This window comes from Manacus vitellinus, unplaced genomic scaffold (genome assembly GCF_001715985.3).
Source record: "Manacus vitellinus isolate BGI_N305 unplaced genomic scaffold, ASM171598v3 scaffold_18_pilon, whole genome shotgun sequence".
In the NCBI taxonomy this organism is placed as follows: domain Eukaryota; kingdom Metazoa; phylum Chordata; class Aves; order Passeriformes; family Pipridae; genus Manacus; species Manacus vitellinus.
Window position 1 is genome coordinate 12,151,312 of NW_021939324.1, and position 13,647 is coordinate 12,164,958.

Here is a 13,647-nt window from a genome sequence, read left to right on the forward strand (position 1 = left end):
TTTTTGCTACTTGCTGTTTTGAATATCTGTTCCTTAAAATTTTATCTATTGACTAGGTCAGATTGCAAGGATCACAGAAAAACTTGTTATACTTTGAATTGGCTTGGACTGGAATAAAAGTCCTCCCTAAATCTTTCTCTTCCCAAGAAAATTGCTTATCTAGGCCACTGACTAGCTACACTATTCTGGCTGCAGAACAATGTAGTAGATTTGGACTGGCCAGAATATATTCTAAATTATACTTAAACATCTGTACAGATTTGACTCCAAAGTACCCAAAATAACTTGCTTCAAAATGTCAAAGGATGACATTTGCTTATGTTTCTCTCAAGGAAACGGCTACATTTTAAGCAGCGCAAATATTATCAAACCAAAAATGAAAGACCATATTACAGTATGAGGCACAAAGCCTGGTAAGCCGAGTGTCCTTTTTCAGAGAAGCTCTCAGAGGGCATCAACCCCTCACAGAAGACCCATGCATCGGCAGAGACAAGAAGACTAAGAGAGTAGATCATACCTCGCTGCACCCCATGGTGCCCTGGCACCTCACAACTCTCCGCAGACCATGTCAGGGCAAATGCTTCTCAAGTGTGTGACAGTCAGCTAGGAGAAAAGCGGGGAACGATGGAGGGTTTTGCCATGGCCTCTCTCGGTCCTCACCTGTGCCAAGCTCTTGTGTCTTGGCAAGGAAACAATTTAAGGGTAAGGTCATAAACACAACAGACATTTTCATATCCCCATCCAAACACAGCACATGAACACTTGCAAATTAGCAGTAGAGAACTGGAATGTTTGCTCACAGAATTGAACAAAGTGTGCAAGTAGGAAAAGAACCGTGAATTTTTTCCCTTTAACCGCTTATTTCTGGAATGTTCCTGGATAGAAAGATAATGAAACCAGACACAGCTGTGCAGCCTTATCTACCACAATGCATAATTAGTGGTTTCTTTCATTAATTCCCTAATTTAAGTGCTTTCATCTACCTCCAGCCAAAAACAGCTTATGAAGAGGGCTTGGAAATAAAAAGGTAACCTCACAAACTAAAAGCTTTCCCTTTGAGACAGACTGCTGGAGAAGCCATAACATGCTTTGAAGCATGGATTTGCAGTGTACCATTCAAAATTTTCTTTGCCAAGAATAATCCTCTGTGTTTATCTGCTATCTACCAATCTTGTCCAAGTAGGAAGAGATCTTGGAAGAAATAGGTGATGGCACTAGCGTTTTCTCTCCTAACACCCTCAAATAAATTCCACTGTTATATTTGTAAACAAGAATACAAATCTGGTGCAGCCATGCTTCCTGGGAAGTGCATTCCCTCCTCAGACTACAGATAGCAGGCTGTGCTACTCCTCCTTCCCAGCTAGTGAGCAGGAGGCTGTAGCGCAGGAATTTCCAGCATGCTGCATCTAATAAATCTAACCCCACAGAGGAGAAAGAGTAAGGTAGAGACTCCTTGAATTACACCAATCTAATGTGTTTGAGTGGAATAGTTTGGCTTTTGGCCAGTATCTTTACCTTTTTAATTGTGTATCTCTTTTACAATGAAGCATCAAAACTTTCAAGGAAAGCAGATTTAACTACCATCTAAGTACTCAAAAAAAAAAAAAAAAGCTTCTGCAGGAATATCTTCCCATCCCAGATGCCACCAAGCAATTTACCAGCACAGATGAAAACTGCCATGTTCAGACCTAACAAAGGTGGATTTCACTTCTTGTCCTCAACATCTACAATATCCAGTGAAGAAATTATCTCAGACATTCACTTATGGGAAACGTTCTAACAAAGAAAATGATGATAAGCATATACACACAGACCGGGTGGATTATATGAGCAAATTGTCTGACAGCTAACTGAACTGTTAAACACCTTTTTCATCATTCATATCATAGTTTACATAGTAGTGTTGAAGTACAAGATAGTGTTAAAAGATATTTTTAAAGGGCAGAAAGCGTATGCAATTACATCTTTCCCTGGCTCAGGGCAATAGCGTGTTTTTGAAACTATGCCTGGAAGACCTTGGTTATAGATCCTTATTACCTGAAAAGCTGTCAGCTTAAATATGTTTTTATGCTGTCTAACTATAAAGTGGATCAGCATGTAAAATAAAGAATGGTATTCAGGTGCTATTCTCGTGGACTGCTGCACAACGACTGAACAAAAAGCAGTCAAATTAGTACAAAAAGTTACACCTGCTAACACTTAACAGAAAGAATTCAGGCAATGCCCAAATAAACAAACAAAAAACCCCAACACAAAATCAAAACAACAAAAAACCACAACACAGCTCTCTTCTATTAATGAATCCACCACAAAATAGGATTGCATTTTAGACATACATGAACAAAACTTAGCAACTATTAACCACAGTTATTACTTTTATTAAAGCCAAAACTTCTCTGTAAGTTCTCCTACGTATTCTCACAGAAGTATTCTCAGGACTTAAAATCCTTCGCCAGTTAAAATAAGTATGTCTTCAGTATCATGTAGTTCCCCTTGTGATTCTTAGCTATGAAAATAAAGCAGTTCTTTGTATTCTAGCCTTCAGATTGATTTCATGGATGCTCATCATGTAAAGCAGCTTTGGAGTAAGATGCAGATGTGAAAGAGTGTACAGCCAGCTGCAGTTACAGACCTGTGTTCTTTCACACATGAAAATCTGGATACACATATGGCATCACACAACTATTTAAGTGGGCATAGTTATTTGTTTGGGGTGCTGAATGATCCATTCTTGGCAAACACTCAGCACCAGGTATTGCTGAAACTTACAAACTGATGTTATCATATGCAAGCCTAAGTAAGAACTATTGGCTAACTATTTGCTAGTAGGGTTTTTTTCAGATGTTCCTGGATCACAGCTATAGGAACAGATCAAGATGATTCCAACGGAGAGGAGCAAGCTACTTTACCTTTGCCATGCTTTATATCTGCCCCGGGAGCTTTCATGTCAGTACAAGGCATTAACAAGACTAAATCACTATTACAGAAGGCTAAAAAAAGGTAAGCAAAGTCATTCAATATAATGCCACTGTTGTAACTAGAGAAAGGCATATTAAAATTGACATGATACAAAACAGACAAATATTTCTCATAGCATCAAAACAGGGCTGTCTTATTCTTTCAGTTTCTTAAAGCAAAATGTGTAACAAAAGGCACCATTTTTTTAGACTACTGTTGGTGAAAAAAGATGCATTTCAGCCACAAAAGCCTTCTCAGGCTGAGGTCACCTTTGAGAGTCAAAAGGGGGTTCTGCGTGCCCCTAGTGATATATTTGTCCCAGAAATATCTATCAGTCAAATAAAGTATTATTTTCAAGAGCTCTCTCTCTCACTTTTATTTTTATCCTGTGACGATTAAAACACAACATGGAAGATACTGGTTTTGAAGGTCCTTCCTCCCTCTTGCTTCCTTCCTCCTCTACCAGCAGGTGGGGCCACGCATCAACCATGAACCAGGTCAACGGCTCATAAGCAATTTGTAGCAGTACTTGCAATCCTATCCCTGTGCATCCTGTGCTGCTTACAAAAGCTTTTTTAGTTACTATCATCATGGCACTATCACTTTGAAAAAATGCTCTGTCTCACTTTAATGCAGCTTGCAAAAATCTTTGTTATCATCAGTGTTAAAGCAGGTGATGACAACCCTGTTTTCAGATGCATGCACTCATCTCGCAGCTAGAAATTTGCCTACAGATATGACCACAAGTCTATGGCAGGAACTTGCCCCATTTCTCAGACTCATTTAGACTTGCATTTCTCAGTGCAAGTCTAAATCAACCAATGAGAAAATTCATGACTGAAAGGCAGTTATGACAACTGCAGCAGGGCAAAGACTTATGCTCAAGCTATTTCAAAAAAGGATGAGTCCAAGGACTCTGGCTTAAATGGCATACATATTTACCATTTGTATTTGCCACAAGACAGTGACTCATCACTTCACCCCATAATTTCCTTTTTCCATTTGCCTAAATCAGGAGAGAGGATGACCGTTTTCTTCCCAATAGAGGCTTCAGGTCTGCTGCATTCCACTCACTCTTATGTCCCCCAATACACAAATGTAAATAATTTTCACAAATTTAATTGCTCCACTGGCTTTATAGCAAAATTAAAGGAACAAATCCTACAACACATTCAGTTAAAGCATGCACAAATGGTTTTATGCTCTTCGTTGGTTTGAATCTTTTTCAGACATTGCATAACCTGGTTGCTGAAAGGAAAGAGTTTCCAAATTTTCTATGTACATTATCTTTTTCTAATTTGCTGATCTGTATCTGTACTAGGAGAAAAGTGAAAGAAAGTTTGGGTATTTTCTATTAAAAAAAATATAAATCTACTTTATAGATTTATACAAGAAGGAAGGGCTTCAGATTATTTTTAGGCTCAAAACCAGCTGAAAGGGTTGTCAACATAAACAACCCTTTTAAGTTACACAGGAAGTTGTAGGAAGCTCCAAAACATCAAAACTGACAAATTATTCATAAAAATCCTGGTGTGCCATTTTGCAATCTGATCTTCATTTCAAAGTGAGAATTTAGCACTCCAAGTTAAATCTTAGAGTATTTCTGTTCATCAATCAAAGCTTCATGCTCCAAAGTCTGCTTAAGATCAGCCTTCCCAAACCAGGTAGAGAAACGACACCGTACGAATCAATTCTAAACGTATGCAACAGTATCAGATGAGATGAATCAAAGTTCACAAAACATATCTGGACTTTGTACAGCTTATGCCCTTTTCATTTGCAAAGAGCTGAGCAAAACCAGGCTAAGTGAGAGGAACCAGACTAACACAGCTTCAAATAAAAAAACCCCAACAAAACAAAAAAAAAGAAAACAAACAAACAAAAAAAACCACACAAGGCATTTTGGGTGGGGAAAAATCATATAAAATCTTTACTGCTTCATCTACTACTACTTCTTTACTTCATAAACTTAGATGCCTTGTGGAAGGAATAAAGATGACCTTGTGCTGTGTCTCCACTGTTGCAATTGCCTTGATCCCTCCAGCAGCAACCAGGCACCTTTGCCTGGCGGGAAAGGAAATCTGGGGAGAAGGCAGGTTGGGCCAGTTAGAGCCTCACACCAACAAGAGAAATTAAATCTGCCTTGCCACAGCTCCGACATACACCAGGCCTGAAACTGAAAGGTGCTAGAGACTTCTTGGGGCTTTTGTATCTTCTTTATTTTCATACCTTTTCATATGCAATTTAAAAAAATGCAACAGTCCTAAAATTTCAGTCAGGGAATGCCAATTATTGTCTTAACCAATGATTCTAGAAATTTAAATGGGTCACGAATAAAATAAAATTATGGTAAAAGATTTGACTTGAGTGTTTTAATGTAATTTGAGACCACCAGCAGGGGTTTTCCTTGTTTTCAGATTGGCTTTTAATATTTATGAAATATTATATTCTAATATAAATATTACTGTTTATAAGTAAGACTGATTGCATAAGACACAGGCCTGATGAGCAGCTCTGCCCATGTTACTAGCCTCATTGACTGCAAAGTCTGTTCAGACGTCTATGATTATTTATGTATGAGTACCCCACAGTTGTGAATACTGCCATCATTGTGCCTGAATATTGCAAATTAGATCTAATATGAAACAACAGACATTGATGAGCAATTGATCAAGTTTAAAAAGGCATGGAGAAAAAAACATTGAAGAATACTGAAAACAGAAGTATTTTCTTCAAAAAATTGAAGGAACTTCTATAATTGTGCATATATTTTCTTTGACATCACAAGTTAAGTTTCTGATACTCTCATTCAACATATACACAACAGGAGTACATACAGAATTAAAGAAGTATATGGATTACAAATAATGAGGTACATTTAAGAAGTCTGCTTCCAGTCCATCATTAACTTGTCATTTTAATCCACTGCAGTTTCAATTCATCAAGTAGTGAAAATGTAAACTTGAGTGCATTTGGTCAAGCAAGCTTCACACTATACATTAATTTATTTGAAATACACTATAAGGGTGTAGAGAGAGTTATCATCCTGGGAAAAATCTTTTGGCTCACTGCCAATTACATTTGGCCCATAACATTAACTGCTGGACAATATTAATTGTACTATTCCCTGCCCCAAATCATAGACACAAAAGTAGTGAAGCCACCTGGAAGCCAAACATAAATTGCTACATTATTCTTCATCTGAACTGTATTTCTGCCAGCACCTCTGGTTTCACCATAATTTTTGTGGCACTCTGCTAACTTAAAAATGTCATCTTCATTTTGTTTTTTATAATACTCTTTCCCAAATTTGTTTCTAGGATTCAAAGCAGTCTCTGCCTTAGTTCTCTACAGCAAAAAGATCTGTAAAGAGACTGCTTATCATAACTTTTCCTTATTTCTTTTAAGAAAGCATACATTATTTTAAAAGTGATTAAACCTGAACTCCAAATAGCTCTTGAACTACTCGGAGTTCAAATTTCAGAGTTTACCCTAATTCTGTTCAGGGGGTCTAATCCCTGATTTTAGGGGATTATGAAGGTGCCTAGACTCTTACATGAAGTTTAAAATCTTAAATTCAAAAGGAGTTATGGGAACTTTGACTCTTTTTTTTTTTTCAATAAGAAAAAAACCAAGGTTGGATTGCAAGCTGATTCTTAAACATTTTGGAGCATGGTAGAATTATATGTGCAGACTTTGAGATGAAGATCGTCAGTTAAAGTAGAACATTTTCTTGTTTCCAATTCTCACAGTCCCATGGTATTAAAAATAAACACATTCTATGTAAATATTACTCTGTCTAAAGGCAATAAACCTCACACAGGAGAGATCTAGTCACTAAGGCTGGGGCACTGCTTCATCCCGAGGAAACAGAGAAGCCTACATATAAGCAGAGCCCCTAAAATCTGCAGCAGAATTTCCCAAAGTAACTCCCAGCAGCCAAAATTCCCATAAATATCTGTTACAAGCACAGTCGTGGGGCAGGCTTGGAAACGACAAGATTAACAAGAGGACTTTCCAGCACAGAAGCACCAAGCAAACATGAGTACAGAAACCAAGGAAGTTGCAAAGTATCACTTTTTAAAGCAATAAACCCATCAAAGCCTGGGATACCAGTTACTTCACCACAGCATGCACATGTAAAGAATGAAACTTTCTTTCCATTCTCTACTGCTCAAAATGATCTATCAGCATTGAGGTGTCTATCCAAAGAGCCATGTTTATTCTGCAGTTACATATGATGGCAACAGCTGTCTCCAGAAGTGGCTTAAGAAAAGTCAGTGTTAACCTGATCAGCACACATTAATGTCCAATACAAGTAATGATCAAAGAAATAACATTTTTTTTCTTCCAAAAGCAAATAGCCCATCTTCAGAACCAATCTAAGGAGAGAGAAACCATGAAACTCTAATAACTAGAGGTTGAGAGTTCAAGGATTTAAGACACAGGGAGAGTATAACCTAAAATGTCACTACAGCCTCATCTGCCCTCACCTTCATCCTAACTGATAAGCACTGCAGACTTGCAAGCAATGTGTTAGCGCTTAAGAATATTGCTATATAAACCAGTTCATCTTCACTCTTTATTAAGTCCCCACCAACCTACAAATGCTTCTGCAAGCTTTCGACTTCATTGCCACATACAATTTTCTATATTTCCATTCTTATCTGTGCTGATTGTCAGCATAGCTGACTATAAACTTAGAGTATGCACAGTGGGATGGAAGTCGATAAACTGATCCTACCACTTTGCAATTGATGCTGCAAACATTTCTGTGGAGGCACAGGGTGATGATACTAGTCATTACTATGGTGGCACTGTGAAAATCAGGATCAAATACTACAACTCATATTTCCTACACCTAGAAACAATGAGAATTTAAGAAATATTAGAAGTTGAAGCAATATAAGCCACTCAAGACTTCTCAGAAGTGAAAGACCAAAGTCTATCCTAAGATAGATTTGGGGTACTCATTGATATGTAAAATCCAACTATCTGAATGTTAGCAGGTAAAGGAGACAAAATCGCCTGAAGGAAGGTTGGTTTTGTTTGGTTTTTTTACCCTTCGGTTTTGCCAGTTACAAAAGAGAAGACTTTTTTCTTCTATTAACAGAAGATTTCTGACCAAATTCTGAGTTCTGCCTAACATACTGTTGCAGATGTAGGTTAGAAAGGAATTTAGATTAAAGGAAGTATCTTCCTTTCTTATATAAGAGCTATTTTTTCTACTGCATGCCATACTCCTCCAAACAATGTAAAATCTGAATTTCTCTTTATTATAATTTCATTGTTAAATTTTAAATATGGGTTCTTACCTTCAATGCCACAGGTAAAGAATGCGTTTTTTGCTGTTAGCAAGAGATCTGTGATAGGAACGTATTCTTTATTTAGAACGTATACTGTTGGAATCACTGAGAACTTTCTCAATAGTGAGTTTGATGAACCACAAAAGGAAACACTTCGACCAGTTTCTTATAAACCTAAAATAAATGCTAACCAGTTCATTTTCCATTTAAATGTTTACAGTGGTGAATTACAAGCATACTTTCCAACCTGTGAGATGTACCTCACAGTAAGTTATTGGTTTCTGTGGCGCCTGAGACAAAGCACATGAAACTACAAAGAGTGTGAGCTATATATTACTAAGTAGAAACAATTCTTAATTGACTGAAATGAGCCATGCACTAAAAAAAGCTGACCAGCAGGTGTTAATGCACATCAATGTACAGTCAGACAAGTCTGTGAAACAAAAATATATGAAATCATGGAGGACACACACATTTTCTCAGAATGGTACTAACCTTGTTGCTCACTCTCTGCTTCAGCTTTTGTAGGACCCGGTGCTACTGGAAGAGGCCGAGGAGGACGAGGCTTTGGAGTTGGGGGAGATATTTTTTTTCTTCCAATGTACTCTACATAAGTTCCTGGGAAATCTCCCCTCTCCCCTGTGGTTTCATTAAAGCCATTTAACCAACCAATTTCCTCAGGCTTTGCTTCTTCCCCTTCACTAAATCCAAGTGCTAGTAAGGTACCTTTATTCACAGTTAATATATCTCCCAAGTGCAAGTCAATGTCTTCTTCTCGCTCTTTTTTGTAGTCATATAAAGCTCTATATTGATATCCCTCAGCACTCATCTTGGCAAACGATTTAACATTCAAAAGTGTTATTAAAAGGTATCAAAATGTGATTGTCCAGTTATATTTTAATGTACAGAGAAATTCAAGACTTATTAAATGGGATAATGAAAATGTCTCTTAAGTAACAAAATCCACCAGAGAATCAAGAAGCATCAAGATTTATCATTTCACTGCTGATGTATTTACTGATGTATTTATTCTGAGTCACTGACTGTTGATGAAGTAAGTGCTCCACTATTTCTATGTGTGGCAATATTCTTTCAATTAGTTCCTTTCCTGGGCTTGCTGGCACTTCTGTGTCTCCACGCACAAGTTCAGCCGACTCTTGTAGACAGTCACACCTTCTTCAGATGTATTTGCCACAGACTGCCCACGTACCTTAAAAATTCTGCCACCAAACTCAGCACACATGCTTTTCCTAGAAAGAGAAGAGAAAACTGATGAAACCACTTCAGATTCTCTTGATGACTGTGAACGTGGGATTTTACTTATGACTTAAGCTTACTGCAACCCTGGCAAAGACTGTGTCCCACAAAAGAGTCCTATGCAACAATAAAATAAAGTGACCTCACAAAAAAATCTCCAGGTAATGTTTGCATTTTTGTAAAGGATGTACATCAAATTACTCAAATCAGATTTGCACCCCTGCAGTCTGAGGCATGCTTCCTTCTCTGTCACTTACAGCTACTGAAGTCTCAGGATGAGAGGGCTAAGCCCTGTAGCTGTCCCTGTAGTGCAATATCTAACCTCTCAGCAAGATTTTACATATTATCTGCCTGAAGACAGACAACCACAGCCCTTTTCCACAAAAGATCAGCCAGGATGGGAGGGAGCTCACGGTAATTAGCATTGACCACTGGGGTATTCATTCTCCTCCTGTTTATGACAAGGATAAGGACAGGCAACAATCCCCATCCCAAAGTATATATTTCAAAATCCTTTGGAAGAAGGTGTCTTTTCATAATCTGTAAAAGAACCAAAAAGTCCAAAATGCTTTTACTTGAGGACTACCATATCTCCTTTTTTTTTTTTTCCAAATGAGGGGCTTCCCCACTCTTTCATCTTCCAGATTATTTTTAATGAGTTTATGGTATAATACTAGAAAAACAATCAGCAACTGAAACAGGCACGCCCAGACCACCTAAGCAGCCCTACCAGGAGTAGAGTATCAGAGTGTATGCTTAAATTACACTAAAGGCAAGAGAACACAGGCCTGAACATTTGGCTCAAGGTTGCCCAACCATAAAGTAAAAAGAAAAAATATTACTAAAAAGCTAATCTACTTGGCAAACAATTGCTTAAAGACATACAGAACAGTGAAAGCTTTCTAAATGTTATTTCAACTGTTACTCATTTTTATATACTTAAAAAGACAAGCCCAATCATACTCTGGAATGCCATACTGGAAACCAGAAAGAGTTAACTCCTCAAAGCTGCACGGAAACTCCTAAACTACATCTGAATAAAATACCCAAGGGAGCTGTGTAATACCAGCAGGTAAAATATTGACTTTGTACTATGTACTGAGTGCACAGAAAGCTGATTTTTTTTTTTGGTGAAACACTCCCTTTTACCTTGTAAAGAGACACCAGTAGACAGGGCTGGAACAGGGAACATCTGACAGCTCTTTTCCACACCATTTTTTCTAATGTCTCAGTCATGAAGTCCTTTGCAATATGACTAGCTGACAAGCTAAGAAGTGTTTATAAGATTGCATATGGGCTTCCTTTGCCAGTGAATGAACCTGATCCCTAATTTGTATGTGGCTCCTCTTCAGTTCATCAGGTCCCTGCTGCATGTTGCTCAACATCTCTTGTGACAGAACACAGAAAAAGAATCTTGTTAAATTCTTGAAGAACTTCCTTATCATCCCTTGCAACCAGTTGTCGCTGTAGGAAAGAATTATCTGAGCCTGAATTAGACTTCCCTTTTCAAAAAGCCTGCACACACGTATTTATTTTAATAACTTGCAAATCTATCCACGTGCATTAGGCATCCAGCTCCCATCAAAATTCTAATTAGAAATTTCTGCAGCCACTTCTGAAAAACCAAACTATGCTGCTTAGCTCATGCTACCAAACATCACAGACTTTGCAATTAACGTGAATGGAGTTTCACTGACATTTTGTTTCCCTCTTCTACCAGAGAAAAACCTGCTGACAAGAACTGAGGAAACAGTACAAATGTCAATGTATCAATTAAATAGCAGATAAGCCTTTCCAAAAGCGTGGGTTTCTCCCATTTCATGTAGCAAGGCAACAAAATGCACTTACACACTTTAGATCTAAGTGGTGGAACGAATAAAAATGTTTCCAATCAAAACCAACCATGCACATAGCAAAACCTGTTAGAAAATTACCACTTTGACTACTTAAATTATTCTAAAATATTTATTTTCTTTTTAAGAAAGGTTCAACAAGTGCTCTGCTACAACTACTTATTTAACTCTGCCTATGGGCATTTTGGCAGTCAGTGAAATCTTTTAAACACTGCATAATTGAACTGACTTGACCTATTCCTCTGATCTTTTATTATCAAAAGTATCATAGCAACTTTATGGCCATATATTTAAAATGAGTACTTGTGTCTCCTATGCATCATCTGAAAATACAGAACTGTAAATGTTGTACTAACATAAAAACTGCTTATGACAGTTTTAAAGCATATTTCAAATACTCAAAACATGCATCTGATTAGAAAAACTCAATGCAATTATGGTAGCAAAGTTTTCCTAAATCCAGTTTCCTTGGGGCTCAGAGTTGCAGTACCTGTTCATACTCACTCATCAGCACTGCCCTTGGTACAGGGCCCCCAGCATCTGATCCCCTGACTGATCTATGGTTCATGTACCTGGAGACACTCCCAGGGTTGAGCCATTCTGAATTTCTTGAGTTCATCGCTTTTTCTATTATTACTAGGTTTAGGGACAAACTAAGACTCAGACTTCAAGAGTCTTGCAGATAGATCTAGCACAGGGACAAACAACGGTTTTCCATAGCAGCTCAGTAACACTGTAGCATATCCAAAGAGCCCTCTTAGAAAGCTCTGCTAAGATCTGGTATAAACAAATTCCCTTTACTCCAAGTTACATGGCCTCTACACTCAGGCATTTTAACTCAAACTGACTTAAGGTGACAAGTCCTAAAATAAATAGCTTGGAGACCATCTTAAGTAGATTAAAAAACCAAACCAAACACTTCAGGGAAGAAACATTGTTATATTTGAGATGACATATTACTGGATTTCCATTTGGCTGGTGGAAAGGAAAAGGGGGAAGAAGTATTGTAAGAGAATCAAATGTTCATTTGTTTTTTATTTACTAAGAGCTTGTTCCCGCTGAAAGATTCCTGAGTTCAGACAGAATTCTGGTCTCTCAGCAGAATGGTTTATCTTGGGCATTTTAATAGTTATAAAATTTAAAATTCAACAGAAACATGCAAGACAGTCCTGCAAATTTAAGTGGAAAAGAAAGGGGACATGAAAACTTCCTGTCCACTCTCCCATTCATCCCCTGTTAAAAATGATGTCTGGCTTCCACTCCACTGGTACCCAAGCATTTCCTCCCACGCAAGGGAGCATTCTTTTGGTGACTGAGTACTTGTGTACTCAAAATTATCTGAGCCTGAATTAGACTTCCCTTTTCAAAAAGCCTGCACACACGTGCAGGCACACACAGCACAGACCACCAGTTGATACTATTGATTACTAGTGCCCAAGTTTGCAAGGCTCTGTGCAGCGTGAAATAAAATTGCACATTACCTGCCCCAAGAACTTCTATTCTGCATATTGCTGTTAATCCCAGCCCAATCAGAGGGGTGTGCGTGTGTTACTGATATGGCACCCCTACAATACAAGACACAAAAATGTTCTTCATCTTTATATTAACATATTTAATAACCATATCTCCTTGTACTGACATCTCTCTTGTTCCAAAAATCCTGAGGGAAATAGTGCCTAACAAAAACTTCCCTTCCACTGTAGAATGAGCTTCGTAGACAGAAGAGCAGATCAACCTACTTAAGAAGACATGAAATAATGAGAATTGAAAGGTAAGCGGGGAACTTTGCTTGGAGACTGACTCTTCTGCCCACTAGGTGTCTACACACCTGTGACTCACACTGCAGTTATCTCTGAAGTAGGATGCTGCTGCTCTCCAAATGGAGATAACCAAGTTAAGTACCACATCAGAACACTATTTTCTCCAAGAAAGTGAGGTCCGTGATGTATCATGAAGTAATACCTTTATACCACTTACAGTCTTTGAAATAATTATTTTGAGTCTGTGGAGATTCTACCACTGCAGAAGCTCAAAAATGTACACACGGAATAAGTACTGTAGACACTGTAAAGTACATCCCATTCTGAAATATCTCAGACTTTCTAAAGGCTGCAAAACTATGAAAGACGGCAGGTGAGCATCAGGACTACTCCAGCAGAATCAATAAAATAATAATGATAATTTAAAAAACTAGGAAAACAGCAGAATTTGAGCTTCCACCCCGTTTAAGAGGCCGGCAGGTTAATCACTCCGGAGACCTGCACTGACATGCA

At 38.0% G+C, this 13,647-nt stretch overlaps 1 protein-coding gene across 2 annotated transcripts in view; it reads right to left on the reverse strand.

Annotated features, from left to right (window-relative positions):
* PIK3R1 (phosphoinositide-3-kinase regulatory subunit 1) overlaps positions 1-10,738 on the reverse strand; it is a 57,536-nt gene extending 46,798 nt beyond the window's left edge. For both annotated transcript variants that reach the window (XR_001920360.1, XM_008924706.2), the window contains exons 1-2: positions 10,671-10,738; positions 8,760-9,514 (exon numbers count right to left, since the gene is read on the reverse strand). Coding sequence is in view for 1 of the 2 variants with exons in the window: in XM_008924706.2 (XP_008922954.1) it covers positions 8,760-9,093 (334 nt within the window). In the remaining variant the exon portion in view is untranslated. The remainder of the gene's footprint in view (positions 1-8,759; positions 9,515-10,670) is intronic.
* Positions 10,739-13,647: the final 2,909 nt, after the last annotated feature.